The sequence below is a fragment of the Brachyistius frenatus genome, unplaced genomic scaffold, assembly GCF_029030835.1.
Source record: "Brachyistius frenatus isolate BFR_SWC_R1_liver_20210118 unplaced genomic scaffold, ASM2903083v1 Contig_80, whole genome shotgun sequence".
NCBI classification, from domain to species: Eukaryota; Metazoa; Chordata; class Actinopteri; family Embiotocidae; genus Brachyistius; species Brachyistius frenatus.
The window spans coordinates 1,890,001-1,915,722 of record NW_027210679.1 but is presented as its reverse complement, the minus strand read 5'-3'; the positions used below and the strand labels follow the sequence as shown (position 1 = coordinate 1,915,722).

The following is a 25,722-nucleotide window of genomic DNA, read 5'->3' as shown; positions in this document are numbered from 1 at the left end:
CTCTCGGGTGTTCAGTGAGAAGGACAGACGACAAGTCAGGTGAACACAAGCACGGCGTCCGCGGTTTGAACTTACAGACGGAGACGGACACGAATCGGGCAGCACCGAGGCGAGACTCGGCAGCCTGCAATCGCACATCTCGGCCAGCCTGAAGCAAAGCTCGCACACGGAGACGTCGGGACAGCACTCGGCGCACGGCAGGGAGCAGCAGTCCTGCAGGAGAGAGACACACACAGACGCCATCAACTTCCTGTTCTGTTCACTGATGGATCTGCAGGAGGACAGGACGCAGAAGTTCTTTGTCCCCCCTGATTTCGTTTTTTATTTTTTTTTTATTTTATTTTTTTAACAAACTGCAGGAAGGAGGAAGTCCTCGCCACTCTGATGGGAGCAGCACCGACCTTCAGGCAGTATCGGATCCACAGCCCGATCCCCAGGACGACCATGTACAGGCCGACAGTGATCATCAGCACCGCGGGGAGCGGGATGGCCAGCTGCCAGATGGGCAACACCTGAGCAGACAGAGAACATCTGACCTCACACCAAATAATAAGAACAACAATAATAATAATACTAACAGCTGACACATGCAGGTTAATGAGAGTAAACACATCATTACTCGCCTGCATCGTGTAGATCTGAGAAAACGCCTTTAAACTCTCTGATGAAGAAATAAACAAGTTAAAACCTACTTATTTAACGGGATTTCTTTATTTACTTCTTTGTTTTCTGCAGATGTGTACACAGCTGGAGGACTTCCCATGATGCCGTGCAGCATCAATTTCATCCCATTAACTTTGTGCCCTCTCCCTGTTTGTTTTTTTCCATGTAAACAGGACAAATAACCGATTGTAAGTTTAAACGACGCCTATTGATAGTAAATCAGCTGTAAACATCACCGCAATCTTTTAAAGAACTTTTAATTTAATCCTGTACTTTGAGCCAAGTTTGAAGCTAATAACAGTCAACTATATCCAATTATCAAATGCGCTCACGTTAAAGAATGACCCGGAATCATCGTGGACATTTTAACAATCGAGATAACGAAGTTAATAAAGTAAACAAAACCATAAAACAAGAGTTTTGTAAACCACAACAGAGATACGTTACGAGCCGTTTTGTTGCTATTGAGGCTAATAGAGCTAACAACTTACCGCCCCGCGCGCTCCCGCCGTTTCACCGGGGAGTAAATAACAAACAAAAACGCCTCTACGTCTGAAATAAGCTCACATTTTCCAGTTTTCATCGTTACTTGGTGAAGAAAAGCAGAATTTTCTGAACCCGCTGCTGCTCAAAACAAAGCGCGGCTCGCGCTGCGGCGGCACCTGCGTTGCCATGGAGCCAGACGGATCCCCGAAAGGGACAAAACAAAAAAAATAATAATAAAAAAAAAAAAGGGGCAACAGCGAAAACAATCTTCCTGCTACGATGACACTGGTACATTTATTTAAGAGAATAAAAGACATGAAATAAAGGTAATACCTTATAATTCTCAACATAATACAATCTTTCCACAGTGTTATTGTTTTAAAGAGAATAAGTATTTTTCAATAATGGAAAAAGTAACAGTAATTTTGTTTTGAATGGAGGTGATTTCCTCTAAAAACGTGATTAAAACTTCTAAAATTCCCCTTTTTGAGCATAAATACCAAGTAAACCAGTGCAAAATGTTAATGTTAAATATTACAGATACAAACACGCTGTTTTTAAGTTCCAATATAAATTTAAGTTGTCATTTTTAAATGTAATATTTGAATATCTGAAAATGTAAAAAAAAAAAAAAAGTGTAAAAACCTCCATAATCACAGGGGAATACGTTTGGTAAGATTAACTTTCATTGACATCTTTACCGTTTTGTTTACATGCTTCTTACTGGATGAGAATAAATGTAAAGATGAAGTAACTGCCCCAAAGTATATGAACTTCATTGTGTTTCTGTAAACACTGCAATACTTTAAAGGACCCAAATTAGTTAAATTGTAGAAATGTTTGCAGAGTTGGACCCCAACGTCCTCGTGCAGACTGAGGAAAGTAAAACCACCAACACAGGACAGACTTATCAACTGCAGAAATTTTATTGAACCAAATGTGGAATTTGCAAAAAACAGACTCTCCCATCAGCGGCAGTCACGGGAGCATAATGTGACCTGGCCATGGCTTCAGTTTGTACTGGTATTACTTCAGCATCACTACGTCCTAATGCGTGCTTATAAATTATTGCATTGCAGGAAATTAAAAAGATTCAAGTGTCCAGAACCGGATTTGTTGTTGTGGGACCGGAGCAGAAAGCTGGTCGGGCACCAGAGCAGGAAACTTTCAATTCAATTTTAAAATAATCAGAGAATATTAAACACGATCAGGTTAACTGAGCCGCAGGTTACCAGCATTTGACCTCGTTTCCCGCCCTGGTGTCCCGTTGCCATCTGATCACACAGTGAAGAGACTCAGCCCTCGCTCGGACCTAAGTACAAGCACCACCACTGAACACTCGGCAAGTTTAATACTTGGATTGGCATAAAAAAAATAAAAATAAAAGTTATTAAAAAAAAATAAAAAGTGCCTTCAAACAAAAAGAAAGAAGACTAACTGTGTGGAGGGGCGGCACTCTGATGGATCTCGGCTGGCTGTGTACGTGATGGGAGGACGACGTGGGCGGAAGGACAGGAGGTAAATAACTTAACTACCGACACCTCTTCCTGCCCCACATCCTGCAGTAAACACTAAAACGATCCTCCTGCACACACCCACTCCCCCCCACGACACCACTCCACTCCAACATATGGAGACTCATCGTTTTATTGAAACACCTTGAAGTACAAAACAAAAAACGTTACATGAAACGTCTCCGTATTGAGACCTAAAAAGAAAAAAAAAATTAAAAAGGAAATAAACAAAGGGGGACATGGAAGGAGGAAGTGTGTGCGGCAGGGTCGTCACCACTCGTCCCTGATGTTGTGTGGAGCTGCAGTGGTGTGTCTTTGAGATGGCGAGCCTGCCCCCTGGTGGTGTACAGGGGCAGTGTTGGTGGTATTACAGAGTCCCATGTTTGTCAGAGGTAATTCACGTGTTAGCTAGTAGGAGCTGGTGGGGTTGCAAGGGGGGAGGAGAGGGATGAGGAAGAGCAACAGCAGCACATAGGAGGAGGGGGGGAGGAGGAGAGGTAGGGGGAGGAGGAGAGATGGGGGAGGAGGTTTAATGGCCTTCTGGGAGAGGAGGGAGAGGGCTGCTAGCAGCTTCTAAAAGCCGTGGACTTTGAGCTGCTCCTCCTTGGCCAAGTCGATCTGCAGACAGGAAAACAAGATCAGTCACCGAAAACAACCTCTGACCTCAAACCTCAGCTGTTCCCCACGAGACAGCTGGTCCACGGGAGGAAACCTACCTCGATGAGGAACTGGCAGATATTCTTGCGCTGGTCTCCCTGAAGCTGGATCACTTCACCATACTCTGGGTGCTCGATCACTGTCCCATTGCAGGCAAACTTCTGTTGGGGTAAAAAAACAACAACAGTGAGTCAGTTTGAGTAGGGTCGGAAAACAGGGACACAGAACACACATAACAGCCTGTGGTTGTTATGTGGCAAGAATTGGCAGTCTGCCACCGTACAAAACATCCAAATAAGACAAGCTTGTTTTTGGGAGGGGGGAGCAGACATTGCACCTTCTTGAAGGCCTTGACTAGCTTCTTCTTGTCATAGTCGGCGGAGATGCCCTGGACAGTGGTGAGGGTCTTCCTGCCGTTCCGCTGTTGGATTCTTATGTGGATGTAGTCCTCTGTCCCGGCTGGGAGGCGGTCATCACCCTTAGTTGCATCAGCAAAGGGGTCTGTGGGGGAGGGGGTAAATACAGCATTTCACTCCTGTGTTTAAAATTGTTCCGAGACTATAATAATAATAATAATAATAAGTATTATAATTAGATAACTGTAATACTGCACTTTTGTACTATACCTACTGCTTCACCTGTCAGTGGTTTTAATGTGCTCAATGTCAGAAATGATGTAACCTAAAAGGTGAAATAAATCTGAGGTAAATCTTTTACTTTCGTTAGCTTTCCAAATATAATTATTTTTAATATCCTTCCTGTTCAGCGTAAACGATGTTTATCCGAAATCTATTTTATTCTGGTTGAGTTTTTCCTGATAAACTGAAGGACCAGCTGTCCTCCTACATTTTAATAAACTATTTTAAACCCGCATTGCTTCACTGGTTGAAGAAATGTTTATAAAAAAATAAAAAATAAAAAAAAATCATTATTAGACAGGTATGCTATTTATAGCAATGCATGCCAGAACAGAGTCGTGAGCCTTTTATTTAAACCTCCAACCACATCATCCTGCCCTTGTTGTCTGCTGAAGGGTCGTATTTCAGACGTGCAGGTTTCAATCTGCAGCCAACGGCTCCGTCCGCCGCCGTTAACATCATACACGGAATAACAGCGGAGTCACGGCAGCGACGGACAATTCAACGAGCGAGTCACACATCCAAATATACTGTAGTTGAGGAACAAAACAAAAACAACAAAAAAAAGAAGAAGCGCCGTGGACATATTCAGCAGTAATACGGAGGCCTAACCTGAGCGACACCGACAGATGTGAAGAATAAGCTAACGCGTTTGGTAGCACCGTTTAGGCCTAATGGCGGCCGTTTAAACGTTAGCCAAAAAAAAAAAAAAAAAAAAAAAAAAAAAAGGGGGGCCTGCTAATCAACTACAATCACCGGGTCCAGACTGCCGGTATTCGCACATCTACGTGTGAGTAACACGTAGACGTTCAGTTGGCCACTTTAAAGCGCCAGCAGGGTTTTAAAACCGAATTGGGGACATGAAACCTCGACGTTAAGCTCGTCGTTAGCTCCGTTAGCTCCGTTAGCTCCCGCCCTTCCCCCACCCTGTGTCACTGCTCGATAAAAAAAAAATGGAGGAAAAAAAAAAAAAAAAAAAACACTTACCAAAAGTTTGGAGGTTCTGGATAGCGGACATACGATAAGATTTGCTTTCCTTTCGGATAATAACTTGGTTAGCGAGCAGTTCGTCGGCGGGCTGTGTCTGTAGTTTTCTGGGTTCCGGCTGGGTTCCGCGGGGACGTTTGCTCGACTCGGCCTCAGCAGCTCTCACAAAATGGAGACCGTCGAGCTCGTGAGACTGAAAAACAAGCCTATATAGCCCCGCCCCGAAACAACGTCAGCGCGTCGGTGACGCACGCCCGGTAACCACGCCTGGTTTCCTTTCTTTTACTGAAAGGGTGACGTCATGATATCGGAACGTAGACATCCTCGCGACAGGATAAGTACCAAAATACTTTAATGCGCTTTTTTTTTTTCTTTTTTTTTTTTTAAATGTTGATTTATTGATTTATAATTGATTCTTTAAAGATTCCTGAACCACACGGCTCGTCCATGCTTTAACACACCTTTTTTCTTTTTTTTTTTTAAATGTATATTTGTATGAAGTCATCATTCCTGCCGACCGCAATAAGACTATACAATAACTCACTTCTGGCAAAATCCATCACACAACAATAACACTGTTGTCTGTGTTTCTTGGTTGTTTGTATATAATATATATAGATATATACTGTACTGTATATACTGTGCATTTTATATTTAATATTTTTTACTGCTATTTTATTGCTTTTTATTATTCTATATTATCTTATTGCTTCCTGTATGCTGCTGTAGCGAAAAAAAATGTCCCCTTGGGGATTAATAAAGTAACTACCTAACCTAACCTAACCTGTTACAAATCATCTGTTACAAATCCCATACAATCAAGATTAAATATACAGAAACAAAATAGGACATTTCAATAAATACATGACCACGATTAATGCATTGACAGTGCAGGTGATCAGACAGGTGCTGTGAGTGTGTGTGATGGACGTGATTGTGACAAACATTCATTAGTTATTATGTGAATTTGTGAGCGCAGACTCAGTCTCTCATGTCGTTGTGAACAAAGCTCAATTTGAAGGGTTAAAGTGTTAAAGCGATGAAGGAGGAAGTATCTTCAGCTTCACCTCCCCAGCTGTGGTTTCCATGGCGACTCATTCAGACTTTGCTTGGCAGTCTTTTCCTCCTGAGTCTTCCTCGACCCCGGAGACCCTGCAACTCTGCATCTTCTCGTAGCCCATCGTTGGGGAAGCGTCGAGTCGGCACGACGGCTGGTCCGCCTGCAGAGAAGAAAAAAAAACTCAAAATGCTTTAAAATTTTGGTGATGACAAAGAGGTTCGCTCTGAATATCAAATATCATAAGTATAATATAATATTCATTCTGCTGGGATTTATTTGGTTCTTTAAAATCAAAACATTTCACTCTGAATTCAGGTTCCTTTTGAGAACTTTAGTAGTGTTAGTTTCTTCTGACTAGTTTATGTTTAGTTTTTAGGACTTTTCAGCTTCATTGATCAGTTTAAAACATTTGATAATCAAATGTAAAGTTACATTACTTTGAGGTAATTAATTGATGGAAAGGAAAGATTTGTCTCTTCCTCTTGTTTGCATTGTGGCCTCGAAAAGTTTCCTTTGTTTTCTGTCTTATTTGCAAGTGATTTTTTCCACATCTAATTGATGACTCCCGTGTGTCCTTATCTTGTGACCTACAACCAACTCTGTATTAGCATACAAAAGCAGGTACAAAGGGAATGGGGGTGATGGGCTACTGTTTGTCCCACTGTATAAAAGCTGACCTACGGAGGAGGGAAGGCCCTTCTTTGCTGGACACCTCTCTTTGAGGGTGCATGTATGTGTTCCTTCTTGCAAGAATAAATGTCTGATGTGTTTGATTTTGAACCAAGCCTCTGAGTAATTTTTCTAACATTAATATAGTTACATTCTTTATTACATGTTGGGTAGATCTGTAATCGCACTTCAAAAGTCTTCCTGACACCGCACCTGATGTTAAGTGTAAGTTATTTTTATTATACCAACCAGACGTGACGTTCTGGTGCTGGTCCGCCTGCAGCTGGATCACTCCATCAGAGTGCAGTCCAACCCACCTCTGCTGAGGTCAAAGGTCAAACAGAAGAAAACCCTGTTTGCATAAAAGACTTTTGTCTCAAAGTTCAGTTTAATTAAAATAACGACGTACCGAAATGTGTGGGTTATAAAAAACAGACTGACCTTGACTGTTTATGGGCCAGTTGTGCTTTCAGGATGTAACGCGTCGTCGGAAGATGCGCCTTATTACTGTCAAGATACAAACATAAACATTTCATAAATCCTATTTCTCTATGTAATGAATTCTTAATATAGAAAAATACATTACATTTTGTGACATTTAATCTCACGTTTATGTATTTAAAATTGTTCTGGCACTAAAAAGGCCCCCCACTTTTTTAAAATAGTAAATAATGAGTATTATAATTGTAAAATTATAGATATAATTGCAAAACCTCATTATAATTATAATTCTGCACTATTGTACTATGATCAGTGGTTTTAATATGATCTATGTGGGAAACGATTCAACTTAAAGGTGAATTAAATCTTAAGAGGTAAATCTTTTACTTTTCTTTACTCAACTTCATTTGTGACAACTTTAGGTTTTCAAAATATAATTTTTAATACTTCCTGTCCAGTAAAAACCACGTTTCTTCAAATGTATTGATTTTGAGTTTTTACTGATAAATTGAAGGATCAGCTGTTCTACCACATTTTAATAAACTTCTTTAAAACCTCTTGGTTTCACCTGTTCTTCTGGCCTTCTTGAGCTCATTGAGACACATGGTTTTTAGTAACTCGGCAAACAAGTGATGCCTTAGTGATTAAATAAACCATATCTTTGTTACGTATTTAACAGTAAAACATTGAAAGCGAGCATTCACTGCGGTGTGTACTTTTATTTTTCATACTTTAAGGACATTCTGCTGATTATACTCAGATTAACTTGTAGATTTATCTTTTAGTTTGTTATCAGTACTTTTACTTCAGTTAAACAACCTGAATGTGGTATGAACAGAAAATAGGACCAAGGCCTTGTCAAGAGTTTAACTGGACCTCTTTCTGCTGGTTCTCGTTAACAGGACTGAGTTTGGTTCTTCTGAAAAGAGGAGGACGCGTGAAAACAGCCCTCAGTTTAACTCCAGTCAACCAGATAAGAGATAAAGAGTGACAGGTACGTGCATGCAGTCGGTGGGTAGAACCTGATCTGTGACTGAAATTCATCAGCGTCACACACCAGCCGGCGGAGTAACGAGAGAGGAGTCCGTTAGAGACAAAACAAATCTTTAATAAAAGTCCTTTTCCCCCCTCTTGACAGCTGCGAGGCAGTAAACCTGTGAGCGCACAGACGTCCCACTGCAAGAACATCCAGATAACCAGCAACACCACTGAACCTGCTGCACAGACAGACACACAGCAGGGTTGGGAGCACAAATCAACACAGTCCTACATTAAAAAAAAAAAAAAAAAAAAAACATCACACAGGCTGCCTGCCAATCAATCAGACCCTGAGCTGCAGCAGGTGATGATGATGATGAAGAAAAAACCAAAAACAAGCTTTAGACAGTTAACAGAAATTTAAAAAAAAACCAACAACAAAAAAATAATTCATTCATCAGGTTTTTGTTTGACAGTTACTCGTCAGATAAAACGTCGCCATGGTGACAGCGCTGCATACAGACTTTAGACAGGAGAAGAAAATGTGCAGCCGAACGCACGTGAAATTATACTTAAAAAAAAAAAAAAAATTCCTAAACAGGAAGTAGAATGACATCACAGAGGTGTCGGATCTATTCTGAGGCCTCGTGAGGAGACACGGTGAAAAATGACATTTTACAGCTGCACGCCGCGGACGATCCAATTCAAGAGCTCTGAAGGCTTCTACCCCATCTGTTGGAAGAAGGAAACATCAGACAAACGTTCAGCACAGTGAACACGTCACACTTTCAACTACTTTCATCCAAGTGTTTTCTGTGCTGCGAACCCACCTGCCACTGATGAGCTCTACGAGGACTCCCCTCCATTTTCTGCTGCCGACTTGGGCAGGCTCTTGGATCTGGATCTGGAACCTCTCTTGGAGGGAGGGGTGCGGCTTCTGGACTTGGACTTGGACTTAGACTTGGATTTGGACTTGGACTTGGACCTGGATTTGGACTTGGACTTGGACCTGGATCTAGATCTGGAACGAGAAGCAGCCTTGGTCTTCTTGCCCCTGGGGGAGTGGGACTTGGATCTGGAGTAGGACCGGGACCTGGACCTGCTGTAACGGGATCGGCTCCGGGACCGAGAGCGGCTCCGGCTGCGGGATCTGCTGCGTCGCCTGTGTCTCGGGCTGGGGGAAGAGCTGGGTGCATTCAGTGGGTTGAGTTATGGTCTGCACAGTGAAAACATGGCCTGCAGCCTGCGGTGTATTCATGCAGCACACCATGTGGTTGTTGGTATGTATTACAAAGGAAGTTGCAGATTTTACTACAGAAACAAATGGAACAAAACTGATGTGCAGTCATGCATCATTTAGTTATCCTGGTAAATCTGGCCTACATATAATCCACCATGCAGTTTATTCTTTGTAGAGAAATTCTGAAATGTTAAATTTATGTCACAACACCCCAAGGTTAATTTTGGTTCATATAATTTGGGTTATTGCGTTTTACTTGAGCCGAATTGTAGAGTAGATCATGCAATTTGTAAAAATATTTCTCTCTTTCCCAATGAGAGACGTGTATTGATCAGTAGGCCACATTTCCTTAAATAGTCGAATTTTTCAATAGAGTCTGGTTTCCGTCTCCTTACAACTGCACTTAACCGCTCTTTCTTACCTTCTGCTTCGCCGTCCAGGGCCGCCGTACCTCCGGGTCGACCCTCCTCGCCTTCCTCCTCCACCACCACCGCCGCTACCGTGATGGGAATCAGGGGGTCTGCCGTACCGGGCCATCTGGACACGCAGCTCCCGCCCATCCAGTAGCGCGCCATCCATGGCGTCCATGGCGTCTTCGGCGTCCCGTTTGTCGTGGAACCGCACAAAGGCGAACCCGCGGCTTTCTTTGGAGTAGCGGTCTCGGGGGATGTAGACGTCCCCTACCCGGCCGTACTTCTCGAAGACACGTCTGAGGGCTTCGGGCGATGTTCGGTAGGTGAGATTGTCCACTTTGAGGGAAGTCATGCCGTCGACGTCAGGCGGAGGCCTGCCGTAACTCATGGTGATTAACCTGCGCGGACCAGCCTTCCTCAAAACAGTTTAGAAATCAGCCACGAAACAGCCTGCAGGTTTACAGAAAGTTCAAGCAATCGCGGGGATGCGATTTAAATCGAACCACCGTACCCGGTAGGTGTTTGAAGCCGTAAAATTACACAATAAGAACACTTTTTCCCAGCGCTGCTCCGTCGTAATAGCCTCCAACTGGCAAGCAGCGAGGCAAACTTCTTCTTCTACTGCCGGAAGTAGGGGGTGGCGGTTTGGCGCTGTAGCGCCACCTCATGGAATTGGTTCGAAAAATAAAAGCGCTAAACACGTCCAACAAGCGAACAAAATAAAAGTCATATTATTTTGTGTGGGTATTCTTCAGCAGTAATTTGTTACGAGGTAAATTGATTACAATATTTTTTTGTATCTGGATGTTTTATTTTTGACCGGAAGTTGTATCGTTTTCGTGTTCTGCTGCTTAACCTCGCTCTGTTGTTTTGTTTTTTTTTAATCAAGAAAACGTTTCTACTCATATAAGGTTATACACACAAGTGGTTTAAAAATTTCGTCACGTCTGCCATTGAACAAATTACAATCATTAAACTCAATTTTCCTCGAACAAAAGAGATGGTTCGTTGTTGCTGCGCTGAGTGTTTGTAAATCTACGATTTCGTGCTAAAAGCAGAGCGAGCTCAGTCAGCTGATTCGTTCACGTGACAGCCCTTCCTTAGTTCCTGGCGATTCCTGTTTACCGGTGCCGTGACAAAGTACCGCAGAGACGGTGTTTCACACGACGGAAAACATCTCGTTTGAGTCACGTTAGGGGTCCTATGGAGAAGGTTTCCGGGACTTTCTACGACGAGCTAACTATGCTACTAAAACCGCACTGAGACCGCAGAAAGAAGAGCAGCTAACCGGTTAGATAAACTGCTTCAGCACTGCTGGTAAGTTGTTTACTGTTTTTTTTTTTTTTTGTGATACAGTGGTTTTTTTTTTCCAGTATTTCTCATTATATACACTAAAATACAGTTTTGTTTCTTGCTATCGGCTTCTATCTCGGTCTTTTCCCTTTTCTGGATTTCAAGAAATGAACACCAAGACAAGCCTTCCTTTCAAAAAAGATGTCAATTAAAGGTTAATTTCCTTTGAGTGAGACGTAGTTTATATATATGATAGAACTCATATTTAGGTGTTAATCTAGTCCAGACGACCTGCTTTATAATTCGGCATTAAATACGCCTATCAAATAAATCGACTTTAATGTCAGTCTCAGTTTAAATTTGACCTTGACTGTAACTTCGAGGCTGATCATACACCAAAACACATGGAGATGGGTGGAAACACATCATTCATTTATCTCACTAAGTTTTTGATTATCAGTATGTGTGGTTAAATTATAAATGTTGTGCATATGTTTTTAAAAACAACAGATTTTTGACTGGACTTTGGTTGAATAATAAGTGTACATTTTATTCCTGGTATGTCATTTAAGTTTTGGGGATATTACACACTTCTTCTGATTTGTACTTCCTGTCTTTCTATTCTCAGATGTACTCTTCACTACAATAGAGTCTTTTTATTTTTTTTTTTAGATATTTACTTCCTCAAGGAATTTAAATATCCTCCAAAATGGGTCCAGAGGGGAAGCGGCTGTTAAACATCATCATCCTTGGCTTTGGCTTCATGTTCATGTTTACCGCTTTTCAAACATGCGGCAACATCGAGGTAAAGCTGGATTTAACGATTGCATGTTGCAGATTGGCGACACGCAACTGAAGATATCTCAGGCGTCACTTTTCTTGATCTTTTACAGCAAACCGTTCTGAAGAGCTTCAACAGCACAGAGTTCCACGGCAGCGGGTACACGAGGTGAGCTGCTGGTTTCCCAGCGCTGATGCAGACGTGGTTGCTTCTTCTTTAATCAAATCAGTCCTCCCTGAAGGATAATTCGATCTAAAATAAACCATTTTAGGGAACAAAGTTTTACTCTGTCAGTCAGAATCTTCCAGAAACTTCCTGTGTGACTTTAACCTGAAGGAAATCTTCATTAGAAACATGCATCAGTTGATCTTCTCTTCTATGCGTGTCACTGTTTCCTGCAGCATGGCCATCATCTACGGAGTTTTCTCCGCGTCCAACCTGATCGCCCCCTCCGTGGTGACGGTCATCGGGCCGCAGCTCTCCATGTTCTTCAGCGGGCTGTTGTACAGGTAACTCCACGCCCGCTCACCCTTTTTAAACCAGCGCCTCCACACTGAACCGGCCTCCTAACGCTGCACTCTTCCACAGCGGCTACATCGCCATGTTCATCCACCCGTACACCTGGAGCTTCTACACGGTCTCCGTGTTGGTGGGCATCGGAGCTGCAGGTAGACGCACGTTCACTCTGAGAAATCTTTTATTTGTAATTATTTTTTGCATGTATTGATGGTTTGATTTTTTTTTTTTTTTTTTTTCTGCCCTGCAGTGCTGTGGACGGCTCAGGGAAATGTGCTCGCTATCAACTCCACCGACAACACCATCGGGAGGAACAGCGGCATCTTCTGGGCGCTGCTGCAGTTCAGGTGAAGCTCGTGAGGAAGTGTTGGTGTTTTATAGGAATGTTTACAACACGGTGAAGCAATAAAAAAACAACAAAAGACATCAATTTACTACATGAAAAGTGTAAATAAAAACGCACAGAAAATGGGATTACAATTGAGTGTAGATCTGACGTCGGCCACCAGGTTTTTTACCATGAAGAGAAGTCTAGTGGTCTGTTGCGGTTCATCCCGCTCCTGATTTATACCACAGGACATTAATCTCTTCTGCTTTTTATACATCTCTGCTTTAATAGAGACGCATTAGAGTTATTTTATTTCCTGTTTTTCACCCTCTCGTCTCCCTGCAGCTTGTTCTTTGGAAACCTCTACATCTACTGCGCCTGGCACGGACACGTTCACATCACAGGTGCAAATCCAGCTGTGTTCTCTAACATCTGCCTCATGTGTGTGTTTTATTGTTATTAATAGAAGTCACTTCCTCTGTCTGACTCACGGTGTTTTGTCTCAGATAAGGACCGTCAGACGGTCTTCATCTCCCTCACCGTCATCAGCCTGGTCGGCTGCTTCCTCTTCTTCCTCATCCGGAAGCCCGACTCGGAGTCGCCGTCTCCCTCCGAGGTGACGGAGTCGCTGCTGCAGGGCGAGTCCAACGAGAACTCCGAGGTCAGGTGAGTGGCGGCCCGGAAGTCAGTCACACCTACAGGGGATGTGGAAGGAGGTTTGCTTACTTCGACTGCAGCTTCACTGTTAGTTTCAGCTCCGAAGACACTGACAATGAACAAAAACCTGAAGCTCACTGTAGGTTTTTACATTCAGATTGAAGATTCTGAATCATCTCTCTATATATGAAATGACCATAGACTCTAAATAAAAGTGTTTGTAGCTTCACGTCGGAAAAATGGTTCCGATGCAGAAGTGTCTTAAGCTGCAATACCACCGAGTGCCACTAGAGGTCGGCTCCAAAAAGCATCCGGCTCCATAGACTCCCATTCAACTTCTCTCATCAAATCCAAAGTCAATAAAATGTGTCCATCAGTTATCTCGGTGTTGTTCGCTAAAGTCACTCCTTCTTATTAGTTTTCTGGAGGTCCATCTGAAAATAATCCCTCATTCATTAGAAAATAAGCTTCAAAAAGACTTGTTATGGGGGCGTATGTTTGATTGACAGGCCTGTGGTGCAGTCAGGTTACAGCTATCGGTGGGCGGGACGTAGTATCGTCGGGTTTCCAATCAGATCAGTCAGATCCACCGCTGGCTCCTCCCCCAACACGTCCAAATATGATCTGTTCCTGATCCAAACCGCTCTGAACTAGCAAAGATGGTGACGGACAGAATCTGAACTGGAGGCTTCATGACGTTCACAAACTAACGGGTGACGTCACTGCTGGTTGCTGATTGGTCCAAATATGGTCACTTCTGGCGCCAAAAAAAAAAACAAGACAGCGACGGTCGAGATGTCAGACTGGAGGCTTCAAAACAACACGATGGGTCAACATTTGGATTCGAGTGTTACGCTATTGTTTTTTACAGAACATCACGTGTTTGATTGGCGCTACTCTTCCTCCGATTGGCTCAGATTCTCACCCGGAGGTTGGTTTCTAGTTCCGACTAAACCGAGTTCACCGGGACAGAAAGCTCGAGCTTCCTGCAGCTTCCAACAAACTTAATTTTCATAGGAAGCAGTTTAAACTTTCAGTCTAAAAGACAACTCGGAAATGAGACGTTTACTGTCCTGTAGAAGTGATGCTGCTGCAGGACAGTTTCTCATGACTTCATTATTGATATCTGTTGGGTCAGCACTGTTGCCATAGCAACCTTTACATGTCTGGACCTCCCTGACATTATTATTTTTTAATATCTCCGTACGTCGCGGAGGGCCGCCTGGAGGATATTTTCTTTAGAAGACAAATGGGAGTCGCGTCCGTCCCACACGAAGCGGGAACTGTCATCCTTCCAGTCGGACCGCGTCGTCCCCAGACAGGCGACCTTTTGCTGTAAATGCTATCCTTTGTGGTCTCCACTACATTTATCTTTTTAAACGGCTGCGATGTGTTGCCGCGGCAACCAGTTTCAGGGACGAGTCCGCAAGGTGAAAATGTCCGAGAAGACATAAGAGCCTGTAAAAGGTCGAAGGACAGAAAGAAAACTGATGTGGTTCTGGAGGTCCAGATGAACTCACCTTGTTGTCTCCCCCTCAGCTCACCTGGATCGGGTCTCTGCTCGCAGGCGCTCGATGCCTTCTGTGAGTCCATTAAGATTTATTAAGGTTAGAGGTTTCATAACCATCACTGAACCGTCTCCTGTGGTAACGTTCTTCTTTTCCTGTTTGCAGTCAAAGCCTGTAAAATGTTCGTCACCAAAGAAATGCTGCTGCTGAGCATCTCCATCGGATACACAGGTGGGTGGAACCAGAACCAGAACCCGGCAGCCGTGTGCAAAGTCTCATTTAAAGATCTTCAGAGAGAACACACAAAGAAATTAAGAACATTTCTTAGTTTTTGTTCAGGATTAACTTTGATTTAGTTTCAGACCAGGTTTTGGACTGGTTTCAGACCGGGTTTTGGACTGGTTTCGGACCGGGTCTAGGACTGGTTTCAGACCGGGTTTAGGACTGGTTTCAGACCGGGTTTAGGAATGGTTTCAGACTCAGACTCTGTTTTAGACTGGTTTTGGACCGGTTCTAGAATTTGACTCCATACGGTTCAGATCAGGACTCTGGGTTTGGACCTGGTTTTGGACTGTCAGACCTCCTCGTTCTTCTTGTGGCTGAAGGTGGTTCCTGTCCAACTGGCCGCAGGACGCCGGTCCGACGGCTCCCTGCTGATGTTTTTGAGATGGAGAAGAATCTAAACATCTGAATGTGGAGAACTTTTTCTCGGGTGCTGACTGAAACGGACTCTCAACTGTTTCTGATCCGACAGGTCTGGAGCTGACCTTCTACAGCGGCGTGTACGGGACGTGTATCGGAGCTATGACCCGCTTCGGCAAGGATGCCAAGAGTCTGATTGGGATCTCTGGGATTTTCATCGGCATCGGGGAGATCTTAGGTGAGTCCTCAGCGCTGAGTGAAGTATGAAGTTTGTCACGTGACAGAACGAGGAAACAACCGGAGACTTCTGCCCGTCTGACCAGGAGGGGGCGTGTTCGGGATGCTGAACAAAAATAACCTTTTCGGGAGGAACCCGGTGGTTCTGCTCGGACTCATCACTCACTTCATCGCCTTTTACTTGATTTTCCTCAACATCGCCAGCGACGCTCCTCTGGCTCCTGAAGCAGGGACGGATCTGCAGGCCTACATCAACCCCAGGTAAACAAAAACAACAACAAAACACAGATCTGCAGTCCTACATCATCCCCAGGTAAAACAAAAACAACAACAAAACACAGATCTGCAGTCCTACATCAACCCCAGGTAAACAAAAACAACAACAAAACACAGATCTGCAGTCCTACATCAACCCCAGGTAAACAAAAACAACAACACAACACAGATCTGCAGTCCTACATCAACCCCAGGTAAACAAAAACAATAACACAACACAGATCTGCAGGCCTACATCAACCCCAGGTAAACAAAAAACATAGTGAGGAGGTCAGAAAGTCATCACAACCAGCAAATACTGATGTTTGAGAAACTGGAAGCAGCTTAATAAAATAACAATTAACTGAATACAAAAAGAGCTGCAGATTATTTATTTAGGATTTTTTTTATTTTATTTTATTTTATTTTTTTTTATAAATACTGGGGGGAAAAATTTTTATAAATGAGAAAAAGAAATTAGACCTAAAACATAAATCAATTCATTAAACAAAGAAAAAAGGAAAGAAAATTGATTTTTAAAAAAAACGAAATTAACTAATAAAAAAACAACTTTGAAATTAGCAGATAAAAAAAAGGAGAGAAATACAAAACATTACAAAAAATAAATACTTTTTAAAATCAGAAGATTTAAAAAAAATAAACTGTAGAATCAGCTGTAAACTGTCACACTCTTAATGAGGGGATTTTCACAATAAGAGTGTTCTCAGTTACCAGTCACTGACGCCTTCCTGTCTCCCTCCCGTGTGATCGCCGTCTCAGCGTCAGCGTGGCGATGCTCTGCAGCTTCCTGCTCGGTCTGGGCGACAGCTGCTTCAACACGCAGCTCCTCAGCATCATCGGCTTCACGTTCCGCGACAACAGCGCCCCCGCCTTCGCCGTCTTCAAGTTCATCCAGGTGACTGTCCGACCGGAGCGTCTCGTTGGTTAACTCTGAATCTAATTAACTCGTTGTTGTTGTTGTTTTTCTTCCCCGCAGTCCATCATGGCCGCCCTGGCCTTCTTCTACAGCAACTACCTGCTGCTGCACTGGCAGCTGCTCATCCTGGTGGTGGTGGGCTTCCTGGGCTCCATAACCTTCTTCATGGCCGAGTGGGTGGTCGAGTCCAACCGGCAGGAGTCCGACTACGACAGCATCTGATCCGCCGCCGCCCGGAGGACGAGTCCCGGAGACGGGCGCCGCGGTACGTTCGGTGTTCACAGAGCCAGACGCTGATCTCTACATTTATCGAACTCCCGCAGAGCGTCGCGCGAGCGGCAGATATACCTCACACTCTCTCCTCCTCTTTGTTTCCTGCACACTGTTCGTAATCAGTCTGTAACGAGCACTTTTGATCGACGGCCCCTCAGCAGTGACTCTCGACTTCATTGTGGATCAGATGGAGGTTTGAAGCAGCTGCACGTGTGAAAGTCTGGCGATATTCTTTGTTTCATCCTCACAACAAATCCTAAGAAAAGACCCTGAAATGAGTCCAAGTTTGGTGTGTTTCTTTGTGCCAAATGCGTCTGAATCCGCTGCTAAAAATAGTCCCCGACAAATCCTATCTGGTCCTAAAACTAAATATTTGTGAGGTTTGTGGGTGTTTTTTGTTTTTCATCCACAGACTAAAGAGGATATTTTAAGCCTCTTTGTGGATTTGTTGCCGAGAGAAAAAAAAAAGAATAAAACCAGACTTGTTATGTGCACAAATTAGACCCTGATTACAACGAATTACTGACCGTACAGCTTCTCCACACGTCTTCTATCAGCGTCGTTCCTCCTTCTTCATGTTTAAAGGACCCCGTCAAAGACTGCCATATACTCCTGCAGTCACACACAGATCTTCACGTGAACTCTTTGCGACAGATGTTCTGCAGCCGAGCCTCCCTGTGCTCGACGGTTGCTTTCATTTACACTATTTTAAAGGGAGAAAAAAAACGTGTCAAGGAGCTGAACATTCTCCTCATGTTTGAAGTGCCGCGTAATTGGTTTTAGTTGTGATGCGAGCCGGTTCGTCTTCGTGACTTCCAGGAAGCGTCTCGTAATTACACGAGGCTGCGATGGAGTTAACGGAGACTCGGTTTGGTTTGTGACTCAAAGAAAGAAGAAGAAAAGTAGTCGTTTTCACGTCTTGGCTACCTTTTTTTTTTTTTTTTTTCTCACCACTGGATGTGTACCAGGGAATCAAGATCCAAAAAAATGCTTCCCATGATGCACCTTGATAACATCTCATATTACTATGATAACTCTCTCCCTGCCTGCTGGCGGTCTACACACAAGTGACGCTGCACCGTTTCTGACCACTAGGAGAGCTGAAGAGCGACGTTATCATTTATTTGTTTATCACATTCTGTTCATGTGTGAGCAACGGAGAAGACCACCGCTAGCTAGTGAGCAAAAGTCGACTTTAAAAGGTTTGCAACAAGTAGCTTAAAGGGGTACTGCAGTGATTTAGTCTCACTAAAGTTCGGGGTCGTGATTACGTAAAATTGCTGGTTCCAACACTTCCCATCATGCACCTGGATAACACTCTACGTACAGCCAAGTTTTTCCCTTCCTGTTAAAGGACCCTGAGGAGTTTGTGGGCACCAGGAGTGCCGAAGAGCGACGTTGTCACGCGTTCTCTACATGCAATAAGAACAATGAAGGCGACTGCCAGCAAAGTAAACATGGATGTTAAAAAAAGAAGAAGAAATAAAAAAAAGGTCACGCACAATCATAATCTTCTTTTTTTCCATTTACAAAAAAGTCCCCAGGGCACCTTTTTTTAAGGATTTTAAATCCAAGCTGTGATAAACTTGATCCGTACAGGACATCATATATTCACTGTAAAGAGTTAATTTGTACAAAACAATGCAGAGTAATCTGGATAAAAGTCTGAGCAGTTAAATTTAACAAATGAAGTCGATTTTTTTTTTTTCTTCAATTTTAAGTGTCCTTAAATCCCACTTCCTCCTGTGGTCAACAAACAAACTTTTTCTTTACTTTTAGTTCACGATGAGCCTCTCGGAGCTGCTGACATCGCTGTAGACTCTCGGTCCTCTTTTGTTTCTGTGCCGATCAGGACGTTTCCTCTCAGATGTCACTCATTCGAACCTGATCATGCCAAACTGACAGAGTGCTAAAAACGGGCCTTAAGACATGTAGTTTGTTCCATACTGCTTTATGTGTCGTGGGGAAGAGAGACAAGCAGTGACATCACAGATGCTGGAGTTTATTTTTTTCCTTTCTGTTCAAAGTGTCAATTTCTAATTTTCACTTGTTTATTCTAGTTAATTTATTGCTAGATCAAAACATCGGGGTATTGGTTAGCTCAACTGCAATGTTTCTAATCAAGGATACGAAGGGAAATGCATGTGTACTCAGAGGGTGATTTTATACTTGAATGCAGTAATTAAGAAAGACACCCAGACTTTCTCTTGCTTGTTTTTATTCTCAATAAAAAGTTATTTTGAACATTAGCAGTGTGCTTCACTGGATAAACCAAACTCTGTATGATCATGTGATGATAGTCTCCTCAGCTCCAACCTCATGTGACAAAACTGGCCAGTGTCAACTACAGCAGTTATACACATAGTTACTCTTACATATACAAAGATAACCCACTTAAATATGAACAATACACAAAAGTAAGTGAAGAAAAAAATACAGTCTATAGTTTTGATATTTTACACAAAAAAAGTTTGTGTAAAAGTTTTGGGTTTTGGCATTTAAAAATCAAAATAAATAATTACATTTTCTTAAAATGACAATGCTAAGAAAATAGATAATGCAGACAGTAAAAATGGTTCCTAATTATTTCTGACCACAGAAAATCTGACATTTCTTCTCTCCACGCTACTGTGCTAGATTGGATCAGATGGAGGGATTGAGGGCCGTTCATTTTTTTTTTTTTTGTCCTGCTGCTGTGATTGGTTGTTTAGCTGTCAATCAGCTGGTCTCCGACTTTTCAATTAACCCGCCCACACCGCAACAACCAATCACAGGCAGAGCGTTCCTCCCGCTGATCCAAGCCTTCGACAAACTGAGCCTGACCGCCTCCTGTTGCCCGGCAACCGGTAACGTTGCGAGGTATCCAACGTGGGACTCCGCAGCGCGAGGTAACGTCAAAAGAGAAAAACACAAAGTACAACATCTGGTCAAGCTTACAAAAATTAAAGCATCGCTGGCGGACGATAATGAGAATATCTCACCAGAAGCTGTGGAATTTGAGACCAACGAGTATATTAACGTGGAGAACGTAACTGCTGTAGTACTTTAATTTCAATTGAACACAATTGTTTTGTCAGAATGCTTATTTTGGTATTTGTTTAACTTTTACTCTGAAGGTTAAGAGACTTGCATTTCCGGTAGTTATGTGTAGCCTGGCAGCTGGAGCTGGTTTTCCTCAGAACAGTATTTACATTGGACCGTCAACGTGCAGGATTACCACCGCTGGTGGGATGCTGGAGCCGGTAATTGGCTGACTAAGGAAGACCAAAGAGACATTTCTTTTCTTTTATTTTTTTTTCCTTATTCAGTGTTTTTTTTTTCTTTAGTTATTTATGAGGGAACGGTCATTGAAGCACAGAGACGGCGGTTAGAGTGAAGTTTGAGAAACGAGTCAACGTCAGTTCAACGGTTTAACGGTTCAACATGTCGGAGGACATCAGCCTGTTCGACCTGTTAAATCTGTCCATCGGGACACCGCAGCGGGGTTTTGTGAACTTCGACGCCCTTCACCAGCTGCTGCTGTGCGTGCTGAAGGAGCTGGGTCTCCAGGAGAAGAGGACTCTCTTCTGTAGGAACTCCCCTCCCGGCCACGGACAGCAGGACGCTCCGCCGCCTCTCACCGATCCGGTGGAGGCGGCCGAGGAGGAGCGGAGCCCGGTTCAGGGGGATATCTCCGCGGTGAAGCAGGAGGTTCAGCCCGGGAGCAAGCGACAGGAGCGGACAGCCTCTCTAACATCTCCCCCCGTCGTCCGCGGCTCTCCGGAGGACGACCTGCCGAGGCTCCGGTCCCGAGTGCAGAGCTGCGAGGCCGGCGTGACCGAGGTGAGCAACCCCCCCCCCCGTACTCTGAAGCTCGGTCTTTAAACTGATGAAACAACTTTTTTTTTATATTATTTTGGATGGTAATGAACTTCCAGATTCCACAAATGCAGCTCAATAATTTTAATTTAACGTAATTATAAATGTACTCAAATATTAGTCAAAAATAGCTCATTATTTTTAAATATAATACTTGATTCTCCCACATTTCAGAGGGAAACGTTGCACTTCAAACTCCACTCGGTTTATTTTACAGCATTATTACATAGTTATCTCACAGATGACTATTTTACATAAACATCTGCAGCTTTTAACATATGATGCATCATGAATCCATCAGTACTGCTAAAATTATTTTTCATCCCAGATCTGATTGAAATAGTTTTTATTTGTGCTTCATTTGGTGGTGCAGGTATCCTGAAACACCGACAGCATGTGTACTATTCACTGTTTTAATGAGGTTGATTTTTGCTCTTATGTCACACAAAACTTGAATATGCATCACCCGCTGACACAAAGACATTTTTTTTGGTATTGTTTTCTTTTTCAATGTGAAGATTATTGCTCATTTAATGAAAGAAGTTTTCAGGGCGTAAAAACAGTAAAACAATGCTGTCACTATTTCAGTTTTTTTGCTGCTAACTGTAAGGAGGAGGGACGTCTCACAAAATTACCTGCAAACGATCTTCAGACACTTCCAACAAAGATGGAACAACATCAGTCAGAGAGAACAGAAGAGGAAGTATCATCTTCGGATGTAGTTCTTAAATCAAAACAACAGTCAGAGGAGAAACGGGAGAAAGGTCAAAGGATTTTCAGGAATTCATTTGGTATTCAACAATGTTTGAAGGCTAGAAAAGTAAATAGTTAGCCTAGCTCCCCTTGGAGTAAACAGGTGGTCGCCATGGAAACCGGTCAGCCAGTAGCAGCTCTCAGAGCAGAGAGGAGGGAGATGAAGCACCGGATAAATGTCCTGCAGCTGCAAAGATGTGTGTCCAATGGGGACGTCGTCTCAGAGGCAGATTAAAAATATGTGAAGATGAACGACGACCTTTTGCTGACCTTCACTCGCTGCACTGAGCCAAAAGGTCAGAGGTCAAGACAGGGAGGCCAAACTGGAGGTCTTTAAAGAGACGTCCGTCCTGCTGGAAGCAGCGGTGGACCGTAGGAGGACCCGTGTCCCCTCTGACAGTGAGGAGGAAAGACAGGGGACGGACATGCAGTGGATGTTCGTCGGTCAGGGACTCAAACCTGTGACTCTCCCTGAAGTGTTTGTGTCCTGATGATGGGGTTTTAGTCGAGGCAGAGGACAGACAGGACAGACAGGACATGAGGATGACAGACAGGTGGAGGTCTGAGCCAGCCGGGGAACATTTCAGCCGCTGATGACGGATCGGAGGACAAAGGGAGACGGGCTCCACCCTGACAGCTCAAATGACCTCTGAGTGTCTGCGTTCAGGTTTCTGTCATCAGAGGACGAGCGGAGAGACCCGGACCTGCAGACCAGTGGTCTACCTCCACCTCATCCTGCCCCCCCCCCCTCCTCCCTCCGGTAATGGAGGGTAATGACCCCTCGCTGAGTTGCTGTCAAGGTCTGAAAGGCTCTCAGGTGAGCAGCAGGTGAAGCCCGTCTGAATCATTCATGTCCTCCGAGGGCTCGGCCCGGGTCGGCCGCTGACGACATGACCCACCAGGACTAACCTGTTCACCTGTCAGAGGATTAAAGACACACCCCCACGTCCTTCCCCCTTTAACAACAGTCCTATTCAGTTAATGACTGACTGTTGTTAACGAGGTTTAAACAGTAACAGCTGAAGTGTTTCCTCCACCTGCAGCTCGTTGTCTCTCCTCTGAACATTTGAAGAAATGATTCTGTTAATCCACCGACATGAAGACCTGCTGTTGTTATTTATAGATCGGAGGGTCTCAGGTGTTCAGGCTCAGGCGGTATAAGCATCCTCAAGGCTGCGGATATCAGGAAAATGATCCCTGATGGAGCAACGGATGTCTTTTCCCGGATTTAAAGCTGTTACAGTAAACTGATGTCATTCTCTGAACTAACACACTCTGTTGTTTGTTTTTACCTTCATCACTGGTGATTATTGATCATATACGTACGATATTCAGACAGCATCAATATTGAGACATTTTCTCATAAATTATGTAAAATTAGATTTTCTCCATATCAGGGAGGTTGCGATTGAAGTCGTGACATTTTTGCACTTTAAAACAATTGTTGTGTGCAGTGCAGGTCACACAACCCGACTGGAAACCTGAGGAACACTAAGCCCCGCCCACCTACACCAGAAACCTGACTGCACCCCAGGCCTGTCAGTCAAACATATGTAGAGTCCTACATTGTAATGAATGATGAAATTATTTCCAGAAGAAAACACTGATCAGAAAGAGGGAGTTTATCTAATGATACCGTGATGAACTGATTGGAGGCAGCCCCTGGTGGCCCTCGGTGGTATTACACATTAGGAGTTTTTCTTCTGCGGTCGGTCGCCCTCCCTGATCAATGCCGCCGCTCTCCGCTGACCTCTGACTCGCATTGTGACTGCACTCATTAACAGGCTGTTTGAAGGCTTGCGGGGGGGGGGGGTCGTTCTGCATCGCTTCATGTCCGGGCACATTCGAAGAGTTAAACTCCACCAGGCCGCTCAGGAATTTCCTTTGTTTCACAAGTCAGCGTTTGTGCTGCCAACAAACCGTCAGAGGCGTCAACGAGCCGATCATCGGCCTGAGACGCTGCAGCAGCTTCATTTGTCTCCCAATGTGTCCTCTTTGTCCTCTGTCGCCGGGGTCAAAGGTCAGAGGGACTGTCTAATGAGAAATTCTTTTGGTTCAACATTAAAGTTTCTGTTTTCTTCCCAGACCAGAGTCCTGGGGACCAGAGGAAATGTGCAACGAGAAGCAGCAGCTCTTGTCATTGTTGTATATAAATGGTGGATTAGTTTTAACTGTGTCTGTCGTCTGCAGGCGATGAAGCTCATCCAGGAGCTGCAGCAGCACACAGACCATCTGAAGGTGAGACAAATAAAATGCACCCTCTCTGAGGAAACGACCGTGATATTTCTGACTTCATTATTGAGTCAGATCAGACTACTACTACTAATTTAAGACAGTTTCATGATTTTTAAATTCTCATTTGAGGTATATTTAATCCTATAAAATCTTCAGGACCTCTGAGGTTCTGGTTCTGGATCACCGGATGTGAACAGAATGACATCTCCCTCTGTCTGTTGTGCAGGTGGGCGGGGCCCAAGTGGACAGGGCCCAAGTGGGCGGAGTTCAAGTGGGCGGAGATCAAGTCGGTGGAGCTCAAGTGGACGGGGCTCAGGTGGACTGGGCTCAGGTGGACGGGGCTCAAGTCGGCGGAGATCAAGTCGGTGGAGCTGAAGTGGGCGGAGTTGAAGTGGGCGGGGCCCAAGTCGGTGGAGCTGAAGTGGGCGGAGTTCAAGTGGGCGGGGCCCAAGTCGGTGGAGCTGAAGTGGGCGGAGTTCAAGTGGGCGGGGCCCAAGTCGGTGGAGCTGAAGTGGGCGGAGTTCAAGTGGGCGGGGCCCAAGTCAGTGGAGCTGAAGTGGGCGGAGTTCAAGTGGGCGGGGCCCAAGTCGGTGGAGCTGAAGTGGGCGGAGTTCAAGTGGGCGGGGCCCAAGTCGGTGGAGCTGAAGTGGGCGGAGTTCAAGTGGGCGGGGCCCAAGTCGGTGGAGCTGAAGTGGGCGGAGTTCAAGTGGGCGGGGCCCAAGTCGGCAGAGCTCAAGTGGACAAGGCTCGAGTGGGCGGGGCCCAAGTCGGCAGGGCTCAGGTGGACAGGGCTCAAGTGGGCGCGGCCCAAGTCGGCAGGGCTCAGATGAAGGTGGAGACTGCGGTGGAGAAGTGCTCCCACCGTGTCAACGCTCTGGAGGAAGTTGTGGTGAGTTTCCCTGTCCGACCTCTCCAGGGTCATAGTTTAATATCCAGGTAAACATCAACTTCCTGCTGCAGGATGTGGGTGGAGCGGCAGATCAACTTTGTTGTTGTTATTATTGTTGTTGTTGTTGACAGAGATCTCTGAGGGCTTCCTGTCGGAAGAGCCTGGACCCCAATCACCCAGGTCGGTTCATGACCTGGGAGGACATGGAGTCTGCCCTGCGGGTCAAGAGACAAAAACCTCAGCAGGTGAGGAGTTCAAGAGGAAACAGCTGCTTCTGTTCATGACGTCACAACATGATGTCCTCGTCCACGCTGGCGTCTTTAAACACGTCCTGCTGACGTCGGCTCCATCATGAACTCCACCAGCTCTCTGAGAGAATCTCTGAGCACCTGCTGTTTGTTTTCCAGGAGCTGGTGAACTCAGGAGTTATTGATCCGGACGGGGTGAGCGGACCTTCACCCCCCCCCGGGGTGACCGGACCTTCACCCACCCCCGGGGTGACCGGACCTTCACCCTCCCCCTCCACATCCCCCCTCACCAGTCCGTCCCCTCCCCCTCAACCCGACCAGTACTCCGTGAGTCCAGCAGGATCTCCCGTGAGTCCAGCAGGATCTCCCACGAGCCCCGGAGACGAATCATCGGGGGCCACAGAAACCCCCTCCGACCTGCCAGGCACCCCCCTACAGGCCGACGCGGCCCAGCCCCAAAGGACCGACGACCTCACGAACATCGGCAAACTGAGAGACCGGTTGGAGCTGCTGGAGGGTCGGGTGACGGCGCTGGTGGAGGTGAAGCTGGAGCGGACGGAGGTGGA

At 44.8% G+C, this 25,722-nt stretch overlaps 4 protein-coding genes across 7 annotated transcripts in view; 2 read left to right on the top strand and 2 right to left on the bottom strand.

Annotated features, from left to right (window-relative positions):
• Window positions 1-2,053: 2,053 nt before the first annotated feature.
• eif1 (eukaryotic translation initiation factor 1) lies at window positions 2,054-5,126 on the bottom strand. Its single transcript, XM_069709026.1, has 4 exons — window positions 4,946-5,126; window positions 3,658-3,821; window positions 3,380-3,481; window positions 2,054-3,281 (listed from the first exon to the last, which is right to left on the bottom strand). The coding sequence occupies exons 1-4, from the start codon at window positions 4,974-4,976 to the stop codon at window positions 3,237-3,239; spliced, it is 342 nt and encodes a 113-aa protein (XP_069565127.1). The 5' UTR covers window positions 4,977-5,126; the 3' UTR covers window positions 2,054-3,236.
• Window positions 5,127-8,202: 3,076 nt separating this feature from the next.
• Window positions 8,203-10,368, bottom strand: srsf2b (serine and arginine rich splicing factor 2b). Of its 3 annotated transcripts, XM_069709007.1 has the most exons (4): window positions 10,258-10,366; window positions 9,755-10,158; window positions 8,924-9,279; window positions 8,203-8,825 (listed from the first exon to the last, which is right to left on the bottom strand). In XM_069709007.1, exons 2-3 carry the CDS (start codon window positions 10,132-10,134, stop codon window positions 8,940-8,942), a joined length of 720 nt encoding a protein of 239 aa, XP_069565108.1. In that variant the 5' UTR covers window positions 10,135-10,158; window positions 10,258-10,366; the 3' UTR covers window positions 8,203-8,825; window positions 8,924-8,939. The 3 variants fall into 3 exon arrangements, with proteins under 3 accessions (XP_069565108.1, XP_069565109.1, XP_069565107.1); XM_069709008.1 differs by having other exon boundaries at window positions 8,924-9,267; window positions 9,755-10,368; XM_069709006.1 differs by having other exon boundaries at window positions 9,755-10,366.
• A 393-nt stretch (window positions 10,369-10,761) lies between these two features.
• mfsd11 (major facilitator superfamily domain containing 11) lies at window positions 10,762-19,422 on the top strand. Of its 2 annotated transcripts, none has more exons than XM_069708995.1 (14): window positions 10,762-11,063; window positions 11,712-11,844; window positions 11,933-11,988; window positions 12,222-12,329; window positions 12,409-12,488; window positions 12,587-12,683; window positions 13,010-13,068; window positions 13,171-13,330; window positions 14,861-14,904; window positions 14,995-15,060; window positions 15,584-15,709; window positions 15,795-15,969; window positions 16,744-16,879; window positions 16,961-19,422. In XM_069708995.1, the coding sequence occupies exons 2-14, from the start codon at window positions 11,749-11,751 to the stop codon at window positions 17,120-17,122; spliced, it is 1,365 nt and encodes a 454-aa protein (XP_069565096.1). In that variant the 5' UTR covers window positions 10,762-11,063; window positions 11,712-11,748; the 3' UTR covers window positions 17,123-19,422. The 2 variants fall into 2 exon arrangements, with proteins under 2 accessions (XP_069565096.1, XP_069565095.1); XM_069708994.1 differs by having other exon boundaries at window positions 11,668-11,844.
• Window positions 19,423-20,323: 901 nt separating this feature from the next.
• Window positions 20,324-25,722, top strand: part of LOC138626973 (ribosome-binding protein 1-like) — a 10,745-nt gene continuing 5,346 nt past the window's right edge. Inside the window, exons 1-5 of the mRNA XM_069708992.1 lie at window positions 20,324-20,995; window positions 23,975-24,022; window positions 24,246-24,908; window positions 25,040-25,153; window positions 25,316-25,722. The exon at window positions 25,316-25,722 is cut by the window's right edge and continues 29 nt beyond it. Coding sequence (XP_069565093.1) covers window positions 20,597-20,995; window positions 23,975-24,022; window positions 24,246-24,908; window positions 25,040-25,153; window positions 25,316-25,722 — 1,631 coding nt within the window. The 5' untranslated portion in view covers window positions 20,324-20,596. The remainder of the gene's footprint in view (window positions 20,996-23,974; window positions 24,023-24,245; window positions 24,909-25,039; window positions 25,154-25,315) is intronic.

Bases quoted from the DNA above. Each gene is read 5' to 3' on its own strand.
- eif1 (XM_069709026.1), bottom strand. From the start codon at position 4,976: ATGTCCGCTATCCAGAACCTCCAAACTTTTG. The intron at 3,822-4,945 runs GTAAGTGTTTTT...CCTCCCCCACAG, and splicing joins CCAGAACCTCCAAACTTTTG to ACCCCTTTGCTGATGCAACT. The intron at 3,282-3,379 runs GTAGGTTTCCTC...TCCTGTCTGCAG, and splicing joins TCTGCCAGTTCCTCATCGAG to ATCGACTTGGCCAAGGAGGA.
- srsf2b (XM_069709006.1), bottom strand. From the start codon at position 10,134: ATGAGTTACGGCAGGCCTCCGCCTGACGTCGACGGCATGACTTCCCTC. The intron at 9,280-9,754 runs GTAAGAAAGAGC...GAATGCACCCAG, and splicing joins CCTGGACGGCGAAGCAGAAG to CTCTTCCCCCAGCCCGAGAC.
- mfsd11 (XM_069708995.1), top strand. From the start codon at position 11,749: ATGGGTCCAGAGGGGAAGCGGCTGTTAAACATCATCATCCTTGGCTTT. The intron at 13,069-13,170 runs GTGCAAATCCAG...GTTTTGTCTCAG, and splicing joins CGGACACGTTCACATCACAG to ATAAGGACCGTCAGACGGTC. The intron at 13,331-14,860 runs GTGAGTGGCGGC...TCTCCCCCTCAG, and splicing joins AACGAGAACTCCGAGGTCAG to CTCACCTGGATCGGGTCTCT.